Source organism: Vigna unguiculata, chromosome 1 (assembly GCF_004118075.2).
Source record: "Vigna unguiculata cultivar IT97K-499-35 chromosome 1, ASM411807v1, whole genome shotgun sequence".
Classification (NCBI taxonomy): Eukaryota; Viridiplantae; Streptophyta; class Magnoliopsida; order Fabales; family Fabaceae; genus Vigna; species Vigna unguiculata.
Window position 1 is genome coordinate 25,645,201 of NC_040279.1, and position 26,492 is coordinate 25,671,692.

General features: G+C 29.8%; 3 protein-coding genes across 5 annotated transcripts; 2 read left to right on the forward strand and 1 right to left on the reverse strand.

The window, feature by feature from the left end:
• Window positions 1–1,539: 1,539 nt before the first annotated feature.
• LOC114194935 lies at window positions 1,540–5,466 on the forward strand. Of its 3 annotated transcripts, none has more exons than XM_028085349.1 (6): window positions 1,540–1,566; window positions 2,206–2,408; window positions 2,556–2,675; window positions 3,661–3,753; window positions 4,298–4,351; window positions 5,135–5,466. In XM_028085349.1, exons 2-6 carry the CDS (start codon window positions 2,220–2,222, stop codon window positions 5,168–5,170), a joined length of 492 nt encoding a protein of 163 aa, XP_027941150.1. In that variant the 5' UTR covers window positions 1,540–1,566; window positions 2,206–2,219; the 3' UTR covers window positions 5,171–5,466. The 3 variants fall into 3 exon arrangements, with proteins under 3 accessions (XP_027941150.1, XP_027941146.1, XP_027941140.1); XM_028085345.1 differs by lacking the exon at window positions 1,540–1,566 and adding an exon at window positions 1,910–2,133; XM_028085339.1 differs by lacking the exon at window positions 1,540–1,566 and adding an exon at window positions 1,911–2,048.
• Window positions 5,467–10,528: 5,062 nt separating this feature from the next.
• Window positions 10,529–11,579, reverse strand: LOC114194441. The gene is made up of 3 exons (XM_028084648.1): window positions 11,379–11,579; window positions 11,219–11,286; window positions 10,529–10,896 (listed from the first exon to the last, which is right to left on the reverse strand). Exons 1-3 carry the CDS (start codon window positions 11,467–11,469, stop codon window positions 10,747–10,749), a joined length of 309 nt encoding a protein of 102 aa, XP_027940449.1. The 5' UTR covers window positions 11,470–11,579; the 3' UTR covers window positions 10,529–10,746.
• A 13,478-nt stretch (window positions 11,580–25,057) lies between these two features.
• LOC114195150 lies at window positions 25,058–26,256 on the forward strand. Its single transcript, XM_028085543.1, has 3 exons — window positions 25,058–25,295; window positions 25,392–25,444; window positions 25,804–26,256. Exons 1-3 carry the CDS (start codon window positions 25,211–25,213, stop codon window positions 25,945–25,947), a joined length of 282 nt encoding a protein of 93 aa, XP_027941344.1. The 5' UTR covers window positions 25,058–25,210; the 3' UTR covers window positions 25,948–26,256.
• The last annotated feature ends 236 nt before the right edge of the window (window positions 26,257–26,492 follow it).

The window sequence follows — 26,492 nt, forward strand, 5'->3', positions numbered from 1 at the left end:
TTTATGTTTAACTAAATCTCAAACTTCATTGAATATTGCAATTTAGTAATTGCAATAATTTATTTTAATATAAAATTAAATTTAAATTGGCAAACAATTAGGAAAGTATTACTATACTTACAGAGAGTATGAGATCTTCAAAAGATGCTAAAGTATTGCTTTTTAATTGAGTCGTGTTCTTTCAATTGGTTTCTCTTCAAATACAGTAATTTCAAGATTTATAACAATGAGGTCAAACAGAACTTGTTCGTTCTAATAAACAAAATCAAACCTTTTAAAAGTTCACACAAACAATATTGGAAACAAATATTGCATACCAATATTACACAATGAAATTTCACATAAATATTAAGTAACAAAACATGTAATATTAATGTTTTCCATTGAGCGATTCTTCCAACTGATACTTTATTTTCTAATACATATACTCTGTCAATTTTTCTATTGATTCAAATGAATTGAAAATTCTTGCATGTGACATGAATTTTCTTCTAGCAGAGACTAAGTGGACCGGGTCACAATCGAATCGTGGTATTTAGATTATTACACTTTTAAATAAAAAAAAGTTGAGTCCTAACTAATAACTATAGTTTTTGACCAAATACTAAGCGCTCGATCCTAACAAAAATCATAAAAAATGGTTAGTGTTATATTTTCTTCCATATTTATGGAAGTAGTTATTATTATTTTTTTATTAAAATTTGGTTTCTATCTTTAAAAAAAATGATAATTTAGTTCTATATATTTTAAAGTATTAAAAATGGTCTATATTTTCAAAACTATAAAAAATGTGTATTTTTCTATGGACCGTTATATTTTTAAATAAAAAAAAGTTGCGTCCTAACTAATAACTATAGTTTTTGGTTAAGTAGTAAGTGTTGATTCTAACAAAAATCATAAAAAATGGTTAGTGTTATATTTTCTTCCATATTTATAGAAGTAGTTATTATTTTTTTTTTTTATTAAAATTTGGTTTCTATCTTTAAAAAAAATGATAATTTAGTTATATATATTTTAAAGTATTAAAAATGGTCTATATTTCCAAAACTAAAAAGAAGTGTATTTTTCTATATTTTTTTAATTTAATTATTTAAAAAATAACTGTTTTGTAATATTTTAAATTAAACTATTAATATTTATAAGAAGAGAATATAACTTGTTGTAACCCTTTATATTAATTTTTAATAAAATTACTTTAATTTTTATTAAATTAAAATATTTTTATTACTTAATAAAATAAATAAATAAATATACCATGTATACTACGATTAAAAAATAATCATTTAATTTTAAATATTTTCTTATAACTATATATTTTTATTTCTTAAAAGTTATATTATTTTAATAAAAATATGAAACATACACATATTTAGTGTATATAAATATTAACATATATCCGAAAATCTTTCTAAAACTGTAAAAAATAATGAATAACAAGAGTGAATTCTATAATTTAGCCCATTTAATAAATTAATCTAAAAGAGTCTGTGAGAAAATGTTATATATAACCAGAGCATTTCAGTGAGAGCTGTATTCACATATTCTTCTGTCTTCCAAACATTTAGGGTCTGTATTCTTAATCTCTTTCTTTTCACCAAAACACATTCTCCATTCTCTTCTTCTTTGTTCTGTTATAATCATTTGCATTTGTTTGTTCTATCATTTACAAAATTAATAATGTTGATACTAACAAATTATGTTCTTTCTCTTTTCTTTTCTTTTAATGAAAAACTCTAGGTACTGATCCTTTAAAATAATTGACCCATACTTTTATTAGACTTGTTATTGAACCAATCAATTGGTGAGTTCGGTAGTTTTTACAATTTTACTTATTTCTTTTGTTTGTCATATTTTTAAAGCTTTCAATGTAGTGTAAATGGTGTTTAGTTTATAAGAAAATAAACAAACTTATTTCTTATTTTCTTCTACTTAAGAAGTTTATACAACTAGGGTTATTAAAATATGATTTGGGAGTTTAATGTTGAATTCTGTTTGCGTTTGTGCATTTTTTTCTATTGAAGAGAGAAATGGTCTTATTATGGAGGAATGTATGGCATTGATGTTCTTCATAGAGTAGTTGTTGATTGATTTGCTTCTTCACTTGGAAAGACCTAAATTCGAATTGATGTTTTAGTTGAGCCTTAATTTTTTTTTTTTCTTATATTAGGTTCCGCTTCGTTGACCATTCTCTGATTTGCGTTGCAGCTTTTGAATAAAAAATGCTTCCAGGGGCTAACGTTGAGAATGAGGCCACTGAAGATGGTGAATATGATGATTCACTAAGTGAAGATGAATCAGAAAGTTTGTCTGATATTGATGATTGTGATGTTGATGCGTATATTCACAATGAGGAGGAGAAGAATATCAAGAAGATGCTGTGGGAAAGAGTTAACCGAGTGTATGTTATGGTACATCATATTTTATCTGCTGTTTTCTAGTTTTTGTAGTGCTAGAAAGTTGTTTGTATGTACAAGTTTTTTCACTTTTTATCATGATCTGAAGTTCAAATTCAGAAGAGGATGCGTGTACTATTTTAGCTTGACCTTTTATTTCAGGAACAGGCAGCCAAAGAAGCAGTTACAACAGCTAATAAGAAAGCTTTTGAGGGAAAGTTTGGAAACTCTTCAGAGGATTTCCTAGCAGCAAGAGCTGCAGCTGCGGCAAAATCCAGAAAGGTACTTTCTGAACTTTTTTGAGGTTCTTCTTTTGAAAGTACACCACAAGTAACTTAAGAATTGAGAAAACATTTCATGAATGTACTGCTAAGAGTTTTAGCCCTCATTACATAAATCATATGAAGAAGTATCAAGTCATTTTTATTTTAACCTAGGCTTTATTATACAACATTTCTCATTTAAAATATGATTTCAGTGATATATATAATAAACTATTGGATGCTAGATTTTAGCTTATTTGAAATTTGATTAGCATGAACTATTATTTTTTCTCAATTCAATGGTTAGATCGGTGAAGATCACATAATAAGTTACTCAAAGGTTGAAGTTTTTCAATTTCTTGTACTGGTACTGATGTACCCTTGCCGTTCTTGGGTATTCTATCAGCTCTCCATTGTTGCTCTGTATCTGCAATTGAAGTTGGCAATGCTGTTGTCAAGTGAGAGGTTATTATTGCAGTGCATATGCCAGGAAGAGTTGGTATTAGTTGTTTAGAGGATCCAAGGTCTGTGAATGGGTAACATGATTTCTGTGTCCCCCATATTTTGACAATCCTAGCCGAAAATATAACATGATCCAAGAGTGTAGTATGTTGGAGTTGAACCTAATTTGAATATAAAAACAGATAAAACTATTGAGATATGAAGAATTTCTGGTTTGTCATTCTATAGTATGTACTATTTACTAGTATCTAAACAAGAGGACAATGAAATGGAAGTCTGAGAAGCATGGGAACTCTTGTAGGAGTAATTCTAGGAAGTTGGTGAGTCCGGCAAATGCATCGAATTCAATTTTCATTAACATAGAGTATTTTTAATTGTTAATTTCAAATTGATTATACTCCTCGGTATAACATTTTAGCGGGTGTGCTAGTAGGTGGTCCAATAATTCTGGATGTTTATTTTTCAACATAGTATAGTACTGCATAAACTAATGCAAAACATCGAGCCTTACATTGTCTTAGTTTCTTAAATTACTATTCTAGGGAATGAAGCAGAAACGAGCCCATGAAGCAAAAAGCATTGCGCCAACTCAATCTGCTGCAGAGGCCTTCGGCCAAATGTCTAACGAAAAAAAGGTAATTTATTCAATAACAAAAGTGCATTTTCTTTAACCTGCGCAAGTTTTTGGCTTGTGTTGTTTTTGACTGAGTAATTTTGCCGTGAGAGGGTTTTAGTGGTGTTCATCAGGCATCAGTGCTGTTAATTGTAATTTTTCTGGTCATTTCTTCATTTTTTTTTCTAAAATATATTATGTGATGAAATAACCTTAGAGGTAAAAACTGAAAGGAAAATATATGCTTGTAAAAAGCATTGTAAACAAAAGACAATATATCTATCTAAGCAATGAGTTGTGTGGGGAGTGCCTATAGTTGTTTTGAGATTGGATTCCCTAGTTCATTGAGCATTCGAATTTAACTTTCAAGACTTTTTTGTTGGCATCTTTTTGGGATAGAGATGGAGTAACATCTGCAATTCTCTATGATTTAGTTTGTTTTACTATGTGTGTGCACTTTTCTTGATCAATATATGATTAATTTTGGTTATTTTAGTTGTCAACATAAGATCTTCAGAAATTGTTTATTTATACTAACAATACTTGTTTCATTGTTTTATTTGCAGAGTCTCAATTCTAAAGTCAATTTAGATCGCCTGGAGGAATTATTCAATGATATGGTAATTCTCTTTAGAGCTGTTTTACTTTTTTACACGTAATATTGATACACTTTTAGTTCCACCAATAAGAAAAAATATTTGATATTAAGGTCTTAATAAACTCTTTTATAAGAGGCAAAAGATAAAAAAGATTAAATAGATCAAATTTCTCAAATTAGAATAGTTTATACATATGTTAGTTTATGTAAGTTCTTCCGTTTAACTTGTTTAATTTCAAAAGTTGATTGACTTGTGTGTATGTTAATTTTAGTTCATGAGGGAACTTTAACCTTTTTTCTTTCTTGTAAGTGTTTCTTAATATTCAGCTTGTCTGTATCTTTTGTTTCATACTATCATTATTCAAATTACGAATCTCATTTCTTAAAGATACTTAAAGCATAGATCACTCAATAATCTGTTACTGTTTCCTTTCTCGTATTAAAAGTTTCATTGACATTATAACAGTCAATTGAAGCTTTTGCAAAGTTGTGAGTGGAAAGTTGTTTTGATTATATATGTTTGATAAAGTAATTTCTTTCTTCTCTTTTATTAAGTTTTGAAAGTTATGAGTGGAAACTTGTTTTGACATATACGTCTGAGTAGTCTAGGTTGGTAGAGAGGTTTTATGTAATTTGTAATTTTCTTTACATCCATCAGATGATTTTGCTTTATATGGCTGACATTTCATTCTTGATTTACTAGATAGATATCTTCTGACAATTAACCTATGTTATTCTTAAAATCAAGGCATTGGACTTTTCTCCAATTTAAATGTTTTTTCAATATTATTATATTATAACACAGGAGGAGGATGAGATGGGATCAGCGGATGATTACTGAAAAGTTACTAAGTGCCCTTTCTGCTTTTATTATCTGTTGTTTGCAATTGGAATTCAACATGGGTGGCAGTTGAACAGAAGATTACCAGAGACTGAAATCTTTTGAAGGCTGAGTTTTTCCTCCTATTTTCTAAGCACTCATCACATGCATTTGCCCAAATTTGGAAGTTTTTTTTACCAGGATATTGTTAGCTAGGTTTATCAGCATCACTCTGTTTTGACACAAAGCAAGGGTTTGGTTGTGTTTCATATCAAAAGTCTACTTATTTTCTATACATTTTTTTTAAACGTGACAAAGGTAGAGTATCTAAAAGTTTCTGCTATGATTCTTCCTAATATTGCTTTTAGTATTTATTTTTTCCAGAGGCAAAGACAAGAAAACATAACACACAATCGGAAATCCTATTTTTTGAATTCCAAATGGAATCTGAGAATCATAAGATTATGATCAATAATAAAACATAGCACATGTATACATAAAACAAAATCAATAACATGAAAACACAACAGACACATTTATGGCATGACTGGTTCTAAATCCCCATCATAAGCCTTAGAACTTTTTCAAGTTGAAATTTCCAAAGTCTACCATCACTCAACACTAGTTTCATCACTTGCTTAGCCAAACTTCATGTAGCATGAGGACAAATGGCTCATTCTTCCTATGTGAATATAAAACTAAGCATTCTTTCATTGTTTAGTGCAATTTAATGTTAGATAGGAAAGTACAAATCTGGTCACAATTGGTCTGGTAGATTCCCTTCATTTAAGATATTTTTCTTTACAAATCAAGGATTTGTGCAGGCCTATATTTATTAGTGATCTTCTTTACATTGCTAATGAATGCTATTATAGATCGGGCAAGGTGCTGCATAAGGGTCCAAAGTAATTTGGTTCTATTTTCCATTAACCATTTTACCTGCTTCCACATGATATGAAGCTTTGTTCAACAAAAATGTTTGGTTCTCATCTTTTAGACTTTAAGAAAACACACTCACTTCAAGAAAACCCTCACCCCATGGTATGTAGGAGACTTCAAACTCCTACCATATTATGGAACATTCTTTAGTATTTTGATAAGAATTTATAAAATAAAAATCTGCATTCACTCATACGCAATAAATTCAAAATGAAGGAAGGTGTTGAAAAATAATAAAGAATAATTTTCCAAATATGATATAGTGTTTTATAACTTTTTGGCAGGTTTTGTTTTAAAATTATTGGATCATATCGCTATACCTTGAAACTTTGATAAACACTAATGAAAATAAATAAGGGTCGCAATGTGAGCTGGATTTGCTCGTTTAGGTCCAGTTCGCACTTGGTTTGTAAAATGTAGGTTGGGCTAGTTTGTCCCACATTTTCAAAGTGGGCTGAAAATTTTGGCCCATCCATATAAGTGTGGGTCTGTGGGCCAGTCTGTCTATATATTTTTTATTTTTTAAATCTTATGATGATAAAACTTTTATTGTTCGACAAATTGGAATATTTTAACAAGTTCATAAAATTAAGTAAAAACTTTGAGAAGTTGAATAATAAATTGATAATTTAACATTTTAATCATATTCGTATTTTGACATACACGATGTGTTATTCAAATTTTAGCATATTTAAAAATGCATAATATTTGTTTTTTCTAGTCATACAATAATTTTTAGTTATTGACCTAATATTATATATATATATATATATATATATATATATATATATATATATATATATATATATATATATATATATTATTAAAACACTATAGTTGTTAATAGAAAATTAATCTCATAGGACTTCACACTTATTTCATCCAAGTTTTTCATGTAACTTTATTTTTAATAAAATATTAGTTAAATTAAATTAAAAGGTCTTACAGAATTGTTTTTATATTAGGCTTTACCGTGAAGGAGTTCACACTTCGTTGAAATGATTTCATCCAATATTAATTAAATTAAAAGGCCTTCCACAATTTTTTTAATTATTGACCTAATAGATGATATTTTTTTTTTATCGAAATGTTAGTTTGGTAAATTTTATTAGTGAAAGAATTGATACCATAATTCCTTCCGTCCTCACTTTTAAATTTATAAACTAATTTTATTTCTTCAAAATGATAAATCGTATAGTTGATGGTTTTTAAAATTTTAATGCCTTGTTATCCAAAGTTCGTAAAAGTAAAATATGGATAACTATTCTGCCAATATAAATATATAATATTCTTTCTCTCCCTTCTTTTTTGCCACTCACGCATGCAATTCATATCTTTATCCGATTTTCATATTATTTTAGTATGAATATGAATTGTAGCAGGGTTTTAATATATTTGCTTTGAGCAAATGATCCATAACACTTTCTATTTCACACTCTAGGCTTTATATGGGAGAAACAACAATTTTAGTAGATATACGTAAATTCACTAAGGTATCATCTATTGACACAATAAAGATTGTGTTTAATAATAATTAAAGATTATAAATTTTTAAATATTTGTTTAGAAAGATGTTTTTGTTAGTTACTTTTATAAGAAGTTTGAACACTGATATTTTGATACCATATTTATTTTTATTATTTTCTTTTGTAATTAGTTATTTTCTCTTTCTTTTAAAGATATAAAAATTAATTTATATTAAAACTATTTTATTTTTATAAAAATTGTTAAACGATTGTCAAATCATATAAAAAAACCTTTTTCTCATGAAGATATAATATAATGAGAAACAAGTGAAGGTACATAAGTCTAGGAGGATATCCTTTATGAAATGAAAGACGCAAATCCCAGGGTTAGAACTTTTAAGAATTAAACCTAAATAGTTATAAAAAAACTCTACAAGAGTGTGACAGCCACTATAGTTTTGAGAGAATTGGTTGGTACAATCCCATTGAAAACAACATAGAAAACTGGGAAAACAATTTTACGAGCCATGTTATATCTAAAGTTGCATCATGCTTGCAACTTTTCATTCATCATAACTATAATTATCCTAACACACTTTATCTAAATTCATTTTCTTATACACAACTCATTAACCCTCATTATTAAATACGTTAAATAAGTTATTAAAAAAATAAAAGATATGAAATATAAATACTAATTGATAATAAATTAAAATGAAATGAAAAATAAATTAAGACATAATAGTAAAATGAAGTTGAAAAGTAAAAGTTATTGTTCTATTGGGTAAACATTATAGTCTCCCCACTTCATAAAATCTTGGAACAATCCCAAAATTTTCAATTTAAAGGAATTTAAGAAAGTTTAAACATAAAAAAAAAAAATCAAATTTATAGCATGACTTTGATGAAAACATTTATTAGTTTTCGAATTTATTCCATTATAAGTTTCAACTTCCTAAATTTTGTTATGTATAGTTTTTGGACACAGTTTGTTTTGATTTCTTGAGATGACTTTGATTTGATCTCTTCATGTTTTTTTTTTGGATATATTATTATATGATTAAAAATGGTAACCCTATTAATATTTTACCCCCTACACAAGTTTGATGATAAATTATGGTATCCAATGTATTAGTGACACAGGTGGGATTCCATTATGAAAATTATGGGTCCATAAATGAGTAATGGTGCCAACTTATTGTTGAATGAAATGATGCAAAATTTTGACTTTTTGAAATGACTTGCCTCCTTCTACTTTTGTGAGAACAATTGAAACAACCCACATGTGGCACCAAATTTCAGTTATGGAATTGTGATGGCTATGCCAAACTATGGTATAAAAGATTACACATTTAGTGTTTTTAATCATGTTTATAAATATGAGTGTAATTTGAGAAAATATAAAGGCGTGTAGTATTAATCTAATTTACTCTCTAAAGTATAATAATCATAATTAGTTACAAGTCTATATATGATTTTAAATTGTGAAGAAAAAAAAATCAAATATACCACTTTAAAGGAGTCAACCAAAAAGTGTATAAATATTTTTAAAAAATAAACAGAGGTTAAAATAACAAGTTTCTTAAGTCGAATATTAGCAAAATACGGTGAGAGAAAAAAAAAAACAATTAAATACAAGACATCAATAGTATTTGACTTTTAATACAAACTAAATTCTTATAAAACAAGACCTATTGAAGTAAGAAATGTAGTTGGAAGAATTTGACAAATGAGTTATGCCAATTGTCTTCTAATTCCTACGTTGACCAACACGTGAAATCGAAATGCAATGAAGTTGGATGTGCAATTAATTAATACTTTATAAATAAGAATCACTTTGAAGATGTTGAGTATAACGTGAACCATCGAATCCCTAAAGAATAATAAAGAATTTAACCAACACATATAATGGGACAAATTTTTTTTCTTCGTCTTGTCGTGGTTTAAGCGTCGTTTTACTATAATTTTTCTTTTCAAAGTATTAACATTAATTCCTTTTAACAAATGCTGAGTGTCATGATGAAATTTTACATTTCAGCCAGGTCAAAATTCTAAAACATCAATCATTTATTATCATACGAATATAACGTAAAAGAAAAAAAAAATAGAAAAGAGATACTCAATTATGAAGAACACACCAAACTCATGTAAGAAACAACAAAAAAAATATAAAAAGGAATCTATACCAAGAGGGATAAAAAAAATATCATTTAAAATCTAACTTATTATCAATCTCCATATTACTTAATTTATCTACATAATTTTTTTTTTCCGATCCAACCCAATTTCATCTGGCAACATTACTAAGAACAACCATCGCATTTAAATTGTACTTGACCTCGACTCCTAAACAATATGAAACTTATTGAGTGTACCGGAACAGTCTTCTAATTGAGGGCAAGAGGAGTTGAAGGGAAGTTGTCGATCCCCATAGTGGACACCAATGTTCTGATCCGATCTAAGTCGGTCCGGCAACCATCGTTACCACCACGTTCTTAAGGTATTGTCCATTCTGGAACATTAAAATTTCGTTATGATTTTATTCTTAAAAGACGGCTCAGTAGAGAAAAAGTATTTTAACTACGTTTGACTTCGACGACTTATAGATGTAATGAAACATTTTTCATAAAGAACATTGCAATAACTCGTACACTACCATAATTTGACATATCTTTATATATTAATAATTCAAGAAAACAACACTAGAGGAAAAAACATGACAAAGTGAAACCGGATCACATTCAAGCCAAAGGCATCTACAACTAATATTTTGAGAATGCTCAATAACAATACTATTTATTTTTCAATAATCTTGTTATTTATTTGAAACAATACTTCAAATTAACAGTTATCTTAGTTGGAGGAAGAGATAAGAAACAAGAGAGAAAAATGTATTAAATTATTGTAATGAGTATATTGATCAATTAGGACACAATGAAGGAGGAGATTAAAATATACTTGTTTTGCATATATATTATGGCTGTAACCATAACCATATTATATATATAACTTCTGAATAATACACCATCAGTCACGTTGAACAAGAAAACATAAATTTATGAACAAACAAAGGAAAATAATTCGTATTTGATTATACAAGTAGAAAAACCAAATATATGTAAATTAATTAATTGTCTTATACATTTCTGGGTGCAACTAACTTCATGCAAATATTTATAGTGGTTTTTGGGATTAAACCCCTCCTGGGGATTTTGGATCATGATCTCTATTTGCTCCAGTTCCTTCATAGTCTTGAGTTTCCAAATAAACCCTTCTCTCTGTGAATTCTCCTTCCTTCATATCAACCACCACTTCATCACCATTTCCAAGGCCATGCTCCAACTACAAAATACATTATAATAAAAACGTATTCATCAAAAGGAGAAAAACTATGTAATATTTTATAATATTCTCAATTAATGAACTCAAAACCTATCATCAAAAGGAGAATAGCTTTCGGTAAAAGGGATAATGTTCTTATTTGGTGCAAGTATTTTGTTGAACAATTTTATCCTTTTCACATAAACTACTACTTTCTTTAAAATTTCCTAATAAAGTTAACTAGCCGTATAAACTCTGCTAATGATTCTTAACTCCAGAACAGTGTTATAAGAGGAAGATATTCATAGCTTATGAGAGAGATTATAAAGTAAGGAGCACTAACCCTAGTTAAAGAAGGAATGGCCGAAAATTCTTGTTCTTCTTCTTCATCACCTTTCAAATTTTGGGTTCCTGTAACCAAACAAATCAATGAAATTCATCATGTATTTTAAAATTTACAGAGAAACCTAAAAGGAAAGTGAAGAACGGAATGAAAATCTGACTTGTTACAGGAACAGCAGAGGCAGAAAGAAGAGATGAGAAGTAGAAAAAGATTATGAGGAGCAGTAGCAGCTTCATGAGGCTTCTCTGCATCTTAGAGGATATGAACAGCAATAGTAGCTGATGACAAGGAAAGCACTTGAAGAAGATGAGAGAGGGAGCACAAAGCTTTGTGCTTAAATAGGTGCCACAATAAAGACACTTCAATGCACTAATTAATGTACCACATAAGCCAAAAAAGTCAACTTGTTCATTTTATTTTCTATTCTCTGCCCCCACAGACCTAACTCCATTTATTTACTTATCATAATCTATTTGATAAAGATCATAGAGATTGTAAAAAATCTCTATAGCACACTGAATCGAACACAGTGTTTTGAGATTTTGTTTATTGCTTTTAATTGAGTACTGTTGTTGCGGTTTGGTTAAGCCAAATCGGTTTAATTTCTAGGCCAAGACACGAGAATAGGAAAAATAGCATACACTATCATGAACCATCATACCTTCACATAGATATTCATTATGGCATGTTAATTATGACATAGAATGGATCTATAGTCCATCATGTCAAATAATCCAAGATCTATGTAGATATTCAACTTTTGATACCACTATATTAAGTTTTTTTTTTTTTTTTTTTTTAAAAAGAAGGCTCAGAAACGTGAACAAACTTGTATCAAAGACTAAAATATTAGTTTTAATTTAAAATCTTAAAGTAATAAATTTATAAATTTTTTTATTTATATATTGTTAATCTTATTGATTTTTACTTGATCTCAAACTTTGGAGTCACATTAAATTCCTAATATGTGTATTCATTGCCTTTCATTTCAAACTCTATATATTTGTTCTTCCACTTTTCCATTTGAACCGTTGCACTGCACCCTTTGTCTTTATTCTTCTGCTCACAAGATTCTCTTTCTTTCACACTTCGCTTCGCATTACTACGTTGTCCACTCCACAATGTTGTCATATTGGTGTTGGTTGCTCCATGCACGTCTCTCGGGCAGATTTCGAGGTATGCTTATCTTTTGTATTATTTCCATACGATTCAACTTTCATATTAAGTTGTATCAGTAATATTTTAATCTACCCTTTTTTTACTCACTTTTATCATACCATTTCAATCACTATTAGATCATTATATCATATGATTAAAAAGAATTAAAATAAATGATTTAATTATGATTGAAGTAGTGACTCAAAAACGATAAGTTAAAATATCATTATCCATTAACTACACATGTCAATTTGTCACCAACCTACATAGCTCAAAGTAAAAAAAAAAAAAGTCCATAGGACCAAAAAACTTACATAAAAAAAAGTTCACAAGATCAAAATAGTCTCAAATTTAGCATATACCGTGGACTAGATATCATATCAATAAGTGGATTGGGAATACCCCTCAAATATACAAGAAGTTGTTTAATCCTCATCGTGCAAAAGCATGAAATACATTAGAAAGATCATTTGGATGTTTAAAAAGTGATGTGGTTTATTAAGAATCTTTCATTTTTTATATAAAAAACAAATAAAGATTATCAATTTTGTTTTACATAATATGTCATCATAAATGCTGGCCAAACTAATTAGCTTTTAGAAATTCAAGACTTGGATCTTTTAACTACTGTTGATGAAGAGTTAACCTAGTTAAGGGAAAGAGAAAACAATATTGCAGATGAAATTGAAACCATTCAAGCCACCAGAGAGTGGACAAGAACTCGAGATACATTAGCATTGAATATGTATTAAATAAGAAAGAATGATTTGATAAATATTAAAGAAAACACAAACAAGATCTTGACAAACTTGTTAGATGATGACAAATTATAAAAATATATGTATTAAATAAGAAAGAATGATTTGATTTTGATTTAAATGTTTGTTATAATTGTAGATTAAAATTATTTTTTAATAATAAAATGTTTGTGTTATGATTGAAAAGTCAATTACAATTATAATTTTGCTTTATGTTATATCTTAAAATAGTAATTTTTATGATTAAATGATTTTATTGTTGTTAAATGAAGTAATTAGAGAATAATATTATATTTCTTATGTCAAATTAATCAATATTAATATAAAGTATATTACTAATTATATATATATATATATATATATATATATATTTAAATTTATCAAATATTATTAAATACTAAATATTGAATTATTCAACATTTAAAATAGAATTATTAAATATCATTTTAATATTTTAAGTTGGCTTTTTTTTTTGAAATTACATATCAAAATAAACTTTTGTTAGAAGAAAAAATTAATTACTTTACCCAAAATGAAATATAAAATATCTTAATTATTCTATCTAAAAAATATTTAATTGCAAGTAATTATAATGCGTTTCAATTTTTTAAAATTATTGAAATCTCGAATTTAAATACAAAATTAGGATTCAATCAAATATTTAAAAAACAAAAGGCGTTTCAGTTAATGACATCACTAACAAACGATATCAATGATTATTTCACTTGAAATATTTGTCAAAGTGATTAGAATGTTTATACATCCATAAAAAGTAAACATATATGAATACATGACGAACACAACAACTAAAAGCAATTGATATCTTCTTTTTTTTAAGTTTCTCCAATAAATGTTTTCTAAAATATAGTAAAGTTTGAAATATTTCCACATAATATTTTCCGCAATGTGATAAATTTCATCACATTCCACTTTTTTTTTTTTCGAAATGCGTTAGAATTTCTACACGTTCTAAAAGGTAGCGACAGACAGACATTAGTAAAGAACAATTGTAAAACGTTTAGTCCAGTTAAAATAAAAAGAAAAAGTGATATAATCGGGGTAAGCCTAACAAATACAAAAGGGAAAAAATATTAAAAAAAAAAATGAGAGTTTGGGCCAAGTCTAATGTTTTTAGAGAAAATGGGGATTCCTTTTTGCACTCCCATGATTTTTCCCTGCACTTCCTTGAAAATGTGTAAAAGATAAAATGTTGCAGCTGAATCGCCTTGGTGCTAGACGCATTCTAAATTGAGTTTTATCTCAAACCATTGTGCTTTTGGCAAAGCCATGAGAAGTGGAAAAATGAAGAGTAATTTATTGAATGAAGAAAACGTTAAAAGGAATTTCTAGGCCTTCATGGTGTGTTTGGATGAGGTAATTCAAGAGGGTGATTCATTTATTTGGAGAATTTGAAATTCTTTGCAATGAAATGCTTTGTTTGGATAGAGAAATTAAAAAGCATTTAAAATGCATGTATTTTTTTTTGAAGTATTTCAATTAACTAAATTAGAAGAAATTCAAATACCCTAAAAAAAGGTGGAATTTGAAATTCTTCTCACTCAACCTCACACTCTGGATTCAATCCCAAACAGACCCGGCAAACCCCCCGACAACCATGACAGATTGGATTAGCTAGATAATCCAGACGGATCAGACCGACCTGACAACACAAACGGGTCGAGCAAGCCCGACGACCCAAATAGATTAGGCATGCCTGACGACCCAGATGGATCAGATGGGTCCACCCAGACGGTCAGCGGGCCCGACGACCCAAACGGATGGGGTGACTTGATGACACATAAGGGTCGGGCGGGCTTGACAACTCAAACAGGTTGGTCAAGCCCGACAACCCACAACCAAGACGGGTCAGCAGGTTCGATGGCCCAAGCAAGACAAGCGAGCCCGACGCCCACACGGGTTTGGCGAGCCAAACACCCTAGAGGTGTCGGGCGGGCCTAACGACCCAAATGTGTCGGGCAGGCCCAACGACCCGACCGACTTGTTGACCCGACAAGCCTGACCGACCCGTTTCCAAATTTATCATGAACTCAAAACATAATTAAGCCTAAAATAAATATCTATAAAGTGAAATTTTATCTCACAAGAAATTCAATTATTTTATCCAAACAAGAAATTGAAATGTAAGGTATTTTAATTTCTTTATCCAAACAAGTTATTTAGAAAATGAAAGAAATTTAATTGCAAGCAATTCAAGTAAAATACATTTCAATTTCTCAACATTGTTGAAATGCTTCATCCAAACACAAGTTTAGGATTAATCTCATTTGTCGACACATCTGAGTGACTTGAAGAGACCATACTTGTGTATGAATATTTATTTTAAAACATATCTTACACAATTTTAGTAAATTACTTTTTATATGTTTTAATTTTAGGTTTAATTGAAGTCTGGTAAATACTTCAAAATTTTAAATACTTTTAATTAAATTTTGATTATAACTTCTTGTGTTTAAAATATTCTCTTATTTTTGTTTAAATATTATATTATTTGTTTTTTTTTCTTCTTAACGGGATGACAAGGATCAATACATTTATCTTATCATTTTCAAATCGTGTATTAATTCACTGATTTATTTTTCTTTCCTTTTAAATTGTGATTTGAGTTATGAGTGGAGAGAATATTTGAGAGAAATGACGTAAGTTGATTTATGTATATTTAAATGATTCTCATGCATGTTGAATTTAGTTCAATTGCATACATAATTGCGTTATTTGATTTACTTTCTTTTAATTTATATTACACTTGTTTGGTTTTGTGTCGTTTCCTTTAAATGAATGTTTTAGGAGAAAAATGGTTTGGAAGGAAGATAAACATTAAATTTGAAATAGAAAAAGACAAAAGTGAAAATAATTCACAAGGTGGTTATGGATGGTCAAAGAGGCTCGTGAAATGTTTCATAAAGGATATTTAATGTTAGATAAAACCATAGGTATGAATAAATAAATAAATAATATTTAATTTAATATGACTAGATATGTTAATTTGGTTTAGCCACATTTAGCTTTGGTCCATACGGCTTAAGAAAGAAAAGAGTCTATGCGACAAAAAGCTCAATGGATCAAATAGTACTAAAAGCTACACGGGTCATGGTCAAACATGGTTCGGTTTGTATTTCCCGGTTTAGCTAGGGTTGGATTGGTTAGGATGATTAAGCTCTATCCTTTAATATGAGACAATTAGGCTCGACCGTTTAACTCAAGTTTTCTTGACCTTTCGATTCGAGTTGATTCTGTTTGATCCTTCAATTCGAGTTGACTGAAATCAACATTCGGTTTGAATAGACTTGGATCAACTTTTAGTCAGGACCAACTCGAATCAATCCTCAACCCAAGTTGGCTCGAATCAATTCTCAACCCAAGTTGGCTCGAATCAATCTTCAATTAGGACCAACTCGTCTCAACTCTAAGCTTGACTCCACTCGTCTCAACTTTGGGCTTGGCTCGACTTGTCTTGAGTTTAGGCTGGGTCAACTTGCCTTGATCTTCCGATCTGGCTTGACCATCAGTCGACTAACTCAGTTTGACCTTCTTCCAAATCGACTTGTCTCAACCTTCATCCAAAAATAACTCGACTTGACTCGTGGATCGATATGACTCACCTCGACCTTTGTGTCAAGCTTACTTGTCTCGACCTTTGGCTTGAGTCGAGGTTTATCAACCTTTGGCTCGAGCCGGCTTGTAATGACCTTTGACCTTGACCTACTCATCTCAACATTTAGCTTGGATCAACTCGTTTCAACCTTCAACCTAGGTCAACTTATGTGGACTTGCGCCTTGTGCTAACTTAACTCAATCTTTGGCCCAAGCTAACTCGACTTGACCATTGGCTATAGGGGCAACTCATCTCGACCTTTGGCTCAGTCAACTCAGTTTGACTTTGGTCCTTGATCGATAAGTCTCGACCTTGAACCTAGGCTAACAAGTTTCAACCTTCGTACCGAGCCAACTTAGCTCAATCATTGGTCCATGCTGAGTTTGCTTGACCTACAACTCGAATTAACTTAAGTTGATCTTCGGTCAAGACGAGTTGGTCTTGACCGAAGACCTTTGATCAAGGGTAACTCTTATCGACCTTTGGCTTAGGTCGACTCGGCTCAACCTTCAACTAGGATCAACTCATCTCAACTTTTGGTCCAAGACAACTTGGCTCAACTATGGGTCGAGCTAACTCGTCTCAAATACGAGTTTGAGCCGAGTCGTCTAAAGCCTCATCCATTTAAACAAAGCAAGACTTTCATCCTGTGCCAACTTGGCTCGACCCTTCTCGATTCGACCTTTGGCCAAAGACGATTTAGCTCAACTTTTGGCCAATGTCAACTTTTGACCTTCGACCAAGGTGGACTCCTCTTCATCTTAGGTTTGGATTGACTCATGACAACCTACAACCCATGATGATTTGTCTCGATCTTTTATAGACTAACTTATCTTGATCTTTGACCAGGACTAACCTTGCTTTAATCTTTATCTTAGACTGAATCACCTTGACCTTCAGTCCGAGATGACTCACCTTAACCTACAATCCATAATGACTCTTAACATAAAAGAACATGCGGATTCTTTTTTTTTTTCTTGGAAACGAACTAGACATAAGGGAAGAAAGACCATATATGTCAAAGCTAGTCAAAGCTACTCTCTTCCATCCAATTGTTTTACCTAGGATTATATTTTTCACATTATGCAGTGCTAAGTATTCTCTATTTAGATAATAATTGATGTAATGATCTAAATTATATGTTTTGATTTTCTTTTAATATTATATATATATATATATATATATATATATATATTTCATATTTGAATAAATTATCATAATTAAAAAATTGGGCATGTCTAATTAATTTAAATTTGAGATTATTATTAATTTTAATAGTTATATTGAATTTCTTAAGTTAACTAAGAGACTGGGGATTTAGGATTCTTTAAACAAATTTACTATCTAAGGAATTAAGAGTAAACTACTTTTAACACAATGGGTAATTGAAATAAAAGATAACAACATATGAGAAAATATATGAAATCGATTCTCTAATTATTTTTAGAGTGATTCAATTTGTTCTCCACAGGATTAGGTATTTTTTAATTTTGTTACTTTCACAACTAATAATTGTTATCTTGAATTGCAAACTTAATATTCAACAAACTATAATATTCAATAATTTAATTTCTATGAACAATATTTTTATTATTATAAATAATAATGAATATACTTGTCAATCGTACAACATTAATCAATGAATTAGATAAGAAAAAAAAGAAACAATAACTATGTGTCTACATTGATTGACGAGTTGGAGACACAAATAAAAAACAATGTCCACATAAATCAGATGACAAAATCAAACAACAAAATATTTTGACAAAAGATAAAAAGAAAAAGTATTTTAAAACAGAACTTTTCAATAAAAAATTAATTAAAATTCCCAAATTAACAAAGGTACTTAGAATTTAATTTTTGTAACTATTTCCCACGATATAGAATAAGAAAAATAAATAATTATATCCCTTAAACTATGCGAGTTGAGTGAGCTGTCAAAATTATTAAAGAAAAGTGAAACCAGCACCATTGCTCATAAAATTAAAACTAGTTTTTGTAACTAATGATGTATTAAACAGTTCGTACAAAGCAATATAAAAGGGACCCTCTACACTTCCTAATTAAAGAGTTGTACTATAGAAAGTGATGATGAGTAAGGGGAGATTCTATTTTTGTTACTTTAAATTAAGATCCTTAAATGGGAGATGTTTTTAGGGTAAATAATTAAACATGATATGATTATGTCTAACAACTGACAAGAAATATGATAAGATTAATACATCGTACAAGAAACTAAACAGGCTAACATGTCTTTTCTTCTTTTGCTTCAAAAACAACAACTCATTGGATTCAAAGCCACAAACGTGATAATTAAGTTGTGCATGATGAAAAATTAAGAAAATTTTTGTGTACATGTGTGGAAAGGAAACTTGAAACCCACCCACCAACCCACTTGGTGTTGGGGAGCATTAAGCATTACGAAAATAGTTGCTCGTTTTAAGCCTTTAACATGCAAAAGCCTTATATATTGCATTGCCATCAATATGACAGGTAGTGTGACATCGAAACCTTCATAACAAACCATTATTAAGGCTGTCTGTTACACCCTTCTTATCTATTTGTTTAATGACTCTTAATACAAGGACTAATCTCATGGTTTAACAAAATGAAAGAAAATTTCTTTCTTCTATAGCATGGTGTTTGTGTTTAGATTGTACAAATTTGGGTGATTAGAGGCTTTGGGATTAGTGTGGTTACCATAAAATTAAGCAGAGTTGAAGAACACTAATTGCTTATACTTTTGAGTGTTCATAAGATTGTTTACTATTTGTTGTGACCCATGGAAAACTCTAACCCACCATTGAATAAGCTTCTTTTTAGGAGTCACCAAATGAGAGAGCAAAAAAAAATCTCAATCCCTCTCCCAAGTGGGTTAAGGTTAAGGTCAAGGTGCATTTGGTCCTATTACAATGTTTTAATTAACTCTTAAGAAGAATACCTTCAACTTGAATTAAAAGTTTAACCAAGTTATCTCAGGTCAAAGACAAAGACAAGCCTGCCCAGATCTGACACTGGAATCAAATTGAAACATAACTTATCATTTGGACGTGCAAACGTTGTTAAGGCCTAATTTTTATCAAAAGTCCAATTGCTAATTTAGCACTTGAATATTTAATAATTTTTGTTTTATACTTTCTATTCAAAATAAACGATAACTTGTAGGAAATAAATTTATCCACGTCACATTATTTATTTATTTTAATTATAAATACCTTTTTCCCATTATAAATATCATTTTTCTCATTTACAAATTAAAACTTAAACATATTCATCTTCCTTTCTATCATGTAGTTATACGCTTTCTTTGGTCTTTATAAATGTTTCTTATAAGTCTTAGCATACACATGTAAAAATGCACAATTTAATAATATTGTTCTTTTGTTTTACGTTCAACTCTATTCTATTATCTTCACATTAGTTTGTTTTACGTAAGTCAACACCTCTTTCTTCATCATACATGTATGTTGTATTTTATAATATGGTATTAGAGCTCTTCATGAAGAGTTATGTTGCACACTCACTATTTTTTTTCTGTTCTTTGTCTTTCTTTTCTTTTTTCTTGGTTTATCTTTTCTACTTGCTTTCAGCATGAGTCAAACAATGCAAGAAACACTTGTTATTGCTCACAAATAACCAATGCAAAGCTTTCTTTATATCCATCCCAACAAGAAGACACAACTTGTTTCTCTTGTCTTTGATCCTAAGAACCCTATGGAGCAGATCAACGATCACAACTCTTAGTGCAAAGAATAAGGTAGAATTTGTCTATGAAAATGCTCTTCAATTGGCGACAACCGATGCTTCTTATTCCTCGCGAAATCGTTGTAATAACATAGTAGTATCATGGATCGTACACTCTGTCTCAATACCTATTAAAATGTCTAATGAATAGTGAAAATTAATGTAAACATCAACAATTAGATAACCAGTTCCATACAACTGACAAAAAATTAGATGACAAGAGAAATGTAATACCTGAACAACCACCTCCTCTTTTTTTAGATCTTGAATAATTTTCAAATTTGAAACCATTACCTTTGGAGGATAGCTTGGAGTTTGAGGTTGAAGCGAGTTTGAAGTTGTTTAGAAGCTTAACTTTCATTGCTTCTAGTTGCTCTTTTAGCTTGGTTTCCACTTTCATCAATTAATTTGTGTATTCCAAATTGAGAGTTGGATCCCCATAGATATGAAGGTGTAACCCCTTTTCCATATGTGCGCACATAGTCATGTCGATCTGTTCAAAAGACTTGGGAAAATACATCAACTCGAGTTGAGTTTTTCTTTGGTTCTATTGAATGAGAAGAAATTGTGTCCTCAAACTTTGACTAAGAAAGGAAAGAAAAAAAAATCAAAGTTAAACTTGTTATTCAAACAAAACTATTAATTATAAAAATATATATATAATGAATGAGATCATCATACAATAATTTCTTTGGTTTCCTCATTTTTAGACTTATGTGTCATGATGAACATTTTTGCATGAGATGACTCTATTCCGTTAATATTTTTCATCATCTACCTCTTCATATCGTATTTCATCATATTGATTTAACCATTAATACATTGATCTACTTGTTTTGTTCTTCTCACAATGAACCATTATAATAAAAATATGAAATGAGAAAAGATATAAGCAACTCACAACGAACCTTTATAATAAAAATATGAAATGAGAAAAGATATAAGCAATGGAGGTATACAAGTACAAATACACATATAATACAATTTAAATAATCAAATGACTTTAGTTATGTCAAATTTCAAAAATTTAACAAGAATTTTTTACTTCTCAAGTGGAACATTTGGGGTTGACTTTTGAAAATCATCTGGCATATTTGGAACAAAATATTTCGTCTTCAACCAACATTTATGGTTCCTCCAACTTGAGCACATGCCTCCTAAAACCCACTTTTTAGCACATTCTTCAGTATCAAATTTTGACTGCGTTTCATAATCAATGAATAAGTATTCGAATTTAGGTAATATATATTAATCAAAGATAAAGGTTAGTGAAATGAATTACCAAGATTATTTTCCACCTGTCATCCCAATTTTCTTTCAATCTTTTCCACCTAGTAAAAGTTAGAGGAGCTAAATGTGCATTTTTAGCTAATGTTCTCAAATAATTGCTCAATGTAGCTCGATAAGTGCCAACAGGTTGGTTAAGGAAATTAAGTTTAACTGACAAACGCTTTTCATATCTCAAGCCATGAGTCTTGAGACATTTGGTAGGACATCTTTTTCTCTTAGTAGTAATTATGTATAAAATTAGGAAATAAGATATTATTACATATATTATAAAGTATTACATATTTGCATGAACAAATATAAATAACTAACCAATGTGGTGGAATGTTGGAGTTTGACTAGGTCTTGATGCAATTTCTTCCAACTCATCAAGGATTTTAACCATAAAACCATTTGGAAATGACAATTTAACATTCTTGGCCAACAAGGGTGGTTTTTATTTCTCATCACTAGCCATAAATCTATTTGGCTTTGAAATTTTATGTTCAAATAACCAACCAATAAAAAAGAATATGCATAGAAATTGGTTTATTAAAACAACACAACAAAAATAATGCATATAGAAACATTAATATTATGTTCAATGATTATCCAGTACGCGTATCAATTGTTGTTCTAGGCACATCATTCCTAAACCAATTAACATCCTCACATTCATCTTCATCAATCACACATTGATACAAAAATGGACTCTTTAATTCATCTCCCAAGTAGTTTTCCAAATCTCCATAGAGATCAAACAAATCTCTAGGGGTGATTTTAGTGACAACGTGCCAATATCAACTGGATCTTTTGTATAATATACTTACTTTACTTGAGTTACAAATATGAAAGGGTCACTTTTGGAAATCAACTAGCCAAAATTTACAAGTGTTAAACCAAAATGGTCTTGCTTACTTTCAAACCAATCACATTTAAATAACACAAATTTAGAGTGTCCATAATAATCTAATTATATTATATCTTTCAAAACTCCAAAGTAGGTAACATTTTCTACTTCAGGATTTTAATCATCTTTATTTTCAAACCTAATAGTCGATGAAATAACCATTAATCTAAAGTTTTGTGTTTGTCTCTCAATAATAAACTTGTAACCCTTTATCACATAAGTGTGTTCCGCTTTTATGAAGATCGAGCGTTTTTGTTTTGCACGCAGAAAGTTTGTCTTGTTTTGAAAAGTTCGAGTATGCCAACAGAACGAACTTTATTTTTTGTTTTTTTAAAATCATGTGAGTTTTGATTTTAAGAATAATACATAATAAGTTTAATTTTTTTCATTATTCAATTACTTGCTTTTATCCTATTTAAAAAAAACAATAGTTTGATGAAATAAAAATTTAATCATATTATAAAAATAAATAAAAATATGTTTTTAAAAATATTAATATTTAATATTTTATTAAAATGATAATATAATAAATTAATTTTATTAAAATAATGATATTTATTTGAAAAATATTAATAGTTATAATTATAATTTAATATTTTATAATAACATCTATTTAAAATATGAATTATAATAATATTTATTTAAAATACATTACTATAATTTATAGATTTGATTTATAGTAACATTTTTAATAATTATAATATAAAAAATATTAAGTATAAAATTAGTTTCTCATTGAAATTTTGATTCAATTTAGTCCCTCAACTTTAGAAGTATGTGAATTTAGTTCTTTTAAGTGTCACAATGAACTACCGTTCGACACATTAGAAAAAAATTAAATGATTAAGTAAGAGGAATTTGACACCTAACAGAAAATTTAAATTAGTAGAAGAGATTTGATAAATAATAGAAAATTTAAATCATTAAGTGGAAGGGACTATATTCGATCATCCCTAAAGCTAAGGAACCTAACAAAATCAAAGTTTCAAGAGATGAATTCTAATTCTATAGTTATAGAATAAAAAATATATTTAACCAAAAATTAAATCTAATTCAAAGACGTACTTTATGCCACAACTAGTAGAGAAAACAAATTGGGCAGGTGGAAAGCCCGAGGGTAGGTCCAATAGAATACAGATATTTTGAGTGTGGAATGGTAAATACGTAGCATAATGAGATTCTTGAAACGAGTGACCTAATTAAGGGAATGACTCAGATTCATATTTATTCATGGTAGATACTGATGTATGATACCTCCATTACCAACAATCCATGTCTGTGCTGTTTCCCAAGATGATGATACCAACAAGGGTGCTTAACACCTACCTACCAACGCACTCATCCATCTTTTCAAAAAGGAAAACCTCACACCTGGGATAATAGATTGCACTTCTTGCATTCAACACACCACTATTGTTTTTTTTTGGTGAACCTGCACTTCTTAAAGATACTTTGTTTATTGCAATATATATATACATCTAACCCCTTCGTGTCACTCTCACAGGTGCCAATTATTGAAACTTATAATAACCCCATCACACCCTCCTAAAACCCTTCACTCTTTATTATTCTTACAGAATCTCATCTAGACGTGGAACATTTATGAGAACCATCATAACCATGTTAAAGTTAGCTAAAGTGGGAATGAAACAAGTACTAGATGATTTGGTATCTGGGCCAAATTGTTTATGCAGTGTGGGGAAGTCAATTATGCAGGTTTTTATTCTCTTTGAGGGGTTCTACCTAATTAATCTTTCCTATGTTCACATGTTATATAGCAAGAGTTTGTTTTTTCTGACTTTGGTGTTGTTCAGAATAATGAACTTGGATATAGTTAATTTTATGCCAATCATATATAACGTTTGAAAGTATTGATATTTTGTGCTCAAAATGGTATATGCACGTTCTCTGATTCTCCCAATAACATTTGTAGGTGGTAAATATGCCAGAAACACTAGTGTGCCATTCACAAACATGCGTGGTGAAAAGCATTTGTGTGTATCATGCGCATAGCTGACTTTTGCTAACTCAATGTTGACAAAGTCTGATATGAAATGATATTTTGGCTGATAATTGTTCAATGCAAAGAAACTTGTATTCTGTAGTAGCTTTTGCCAACGACCTTCTTAAGTGGAGGGTTATGCTTCAGAACGTGTATTATAGATAACAGAAAGATAAATGTTATGCATTAATCATTTTGTTATTAACAACTCAATGTCAATTATCAATTATCACTGATGCCTTTGATTACAGCTAAGTACCTGTTTAGTTTATCTTGATAAAAACATTACAAATTAAAGGTATTCTTTGGAGTGGCCAAAAGGCAGGGAATAGAGAAAAGTATTTAAGTATTCCGTACACATATTTATATATGTTTGTTGTAATGCAAATGGAAGGGTTGTGTATATTCTTTGGTTGATATTTTATTCAAGAGTGGTAGCCTTGCTCCTCCATAAAAGGACCCTCTTGGCGCTTCTCTAGGTCATCATCTCACAAACCCTTGTTCTTCTCTTTTCTCTGAATTACTTATCATATTTGATATCATGGAGAACAAACCCCTCTCTAGGCTTCTTGTTATTCTTCTGATTCTTTCCTGTGTTGTATTTGCTGCTGCAGTTCCTGCAACAAGTAAGTTTCAAGGGTTTGATTTATTCGTTGCCTTAATCTGCATTAAATTTGGACTATTCATCTGATTCATCGTGTTAAATTGTGAATTATATACAGGAAGCACCATGATTGGGAAAATGAATCCTTTAGTGCAAGATCATCTGGCTAAGGTCCTCTCTCTCGCTCTTTCTTTTTCTTTTTCTTTTTCTTTTTTTCTTTCTCTCCCTCTCTTGACAGATATTTCTGACACATATATATCCCAAAAATCCCAAAAATATCAAGATATAAAGACAATAAACCTCGAAGGGGACATGTCTCTTGTGCCCTAACAGCATGACAAAAACCGTTTTTGTCTGAACTAGTTGAAATGTTTATCTTAAGAAAAAATAAAAAGGAAAAGTTCATATATAACAGCAACAAGAACAAGCTCTGATTTCGCTGGTAAAATCCAATTAAACAGATTATAACCCAAATTATATGGTTGTGAATGTGATATGGTAATATAGTAGTGATAGTTTTGAACCTGCAGGTGGATCCAGTTATGGGGTTAAGTTATAACGAGGAAGACATGAAGGAAGAGATTGGTGAGAGCAGAATGCTGAGGGATATAGTTGACTACCCTGGAACAAGACCAAATCCAGCTCATGATCCAAAATCTCCTGGAAAACCTTAACTTAATCTTGGAAATCAGGGTTTTGAGTAGTTATTTAGTTAGACTAGAAGTGTCATGAGATATGGTTTGGGTTTGTCCTGGCTTGCAATCTTCAAAATGTGTTTGTCTGTATGAAAAGTCTCTGATGTAAGATCCATGATAGTTAATTAAGCTGTTGTTTTAGCTCATAAGTGATTTGGTATTCCACATATATATGAGTCAAAAGGTTTGTTGTAAGATATATGAAAAGGAGTAAGACTTCAATCTGAGGCTTGTAACCTTGATTTCCCTACTGAAATGTGAAAAAGCTGATTATGTTTAGTGTGACAATTTACATGTGAAGCTATTGATCTATCTTACAAAGGGTTACTGCACAACATATGCATATCCAGATAATTAGGGCAAAAGGAAAATTTAAGAAACATGTGGCACACTCTAACGAAGAAACATGTTATTATAACAAACAGAAAACCCTTAGATTTTTAAGAGTGTCTGTCGCATAATCAAGTTTCACGGTAATATGGCGTATTTGAAACATATATCAGAACATTTTTTAAAAACGTTTT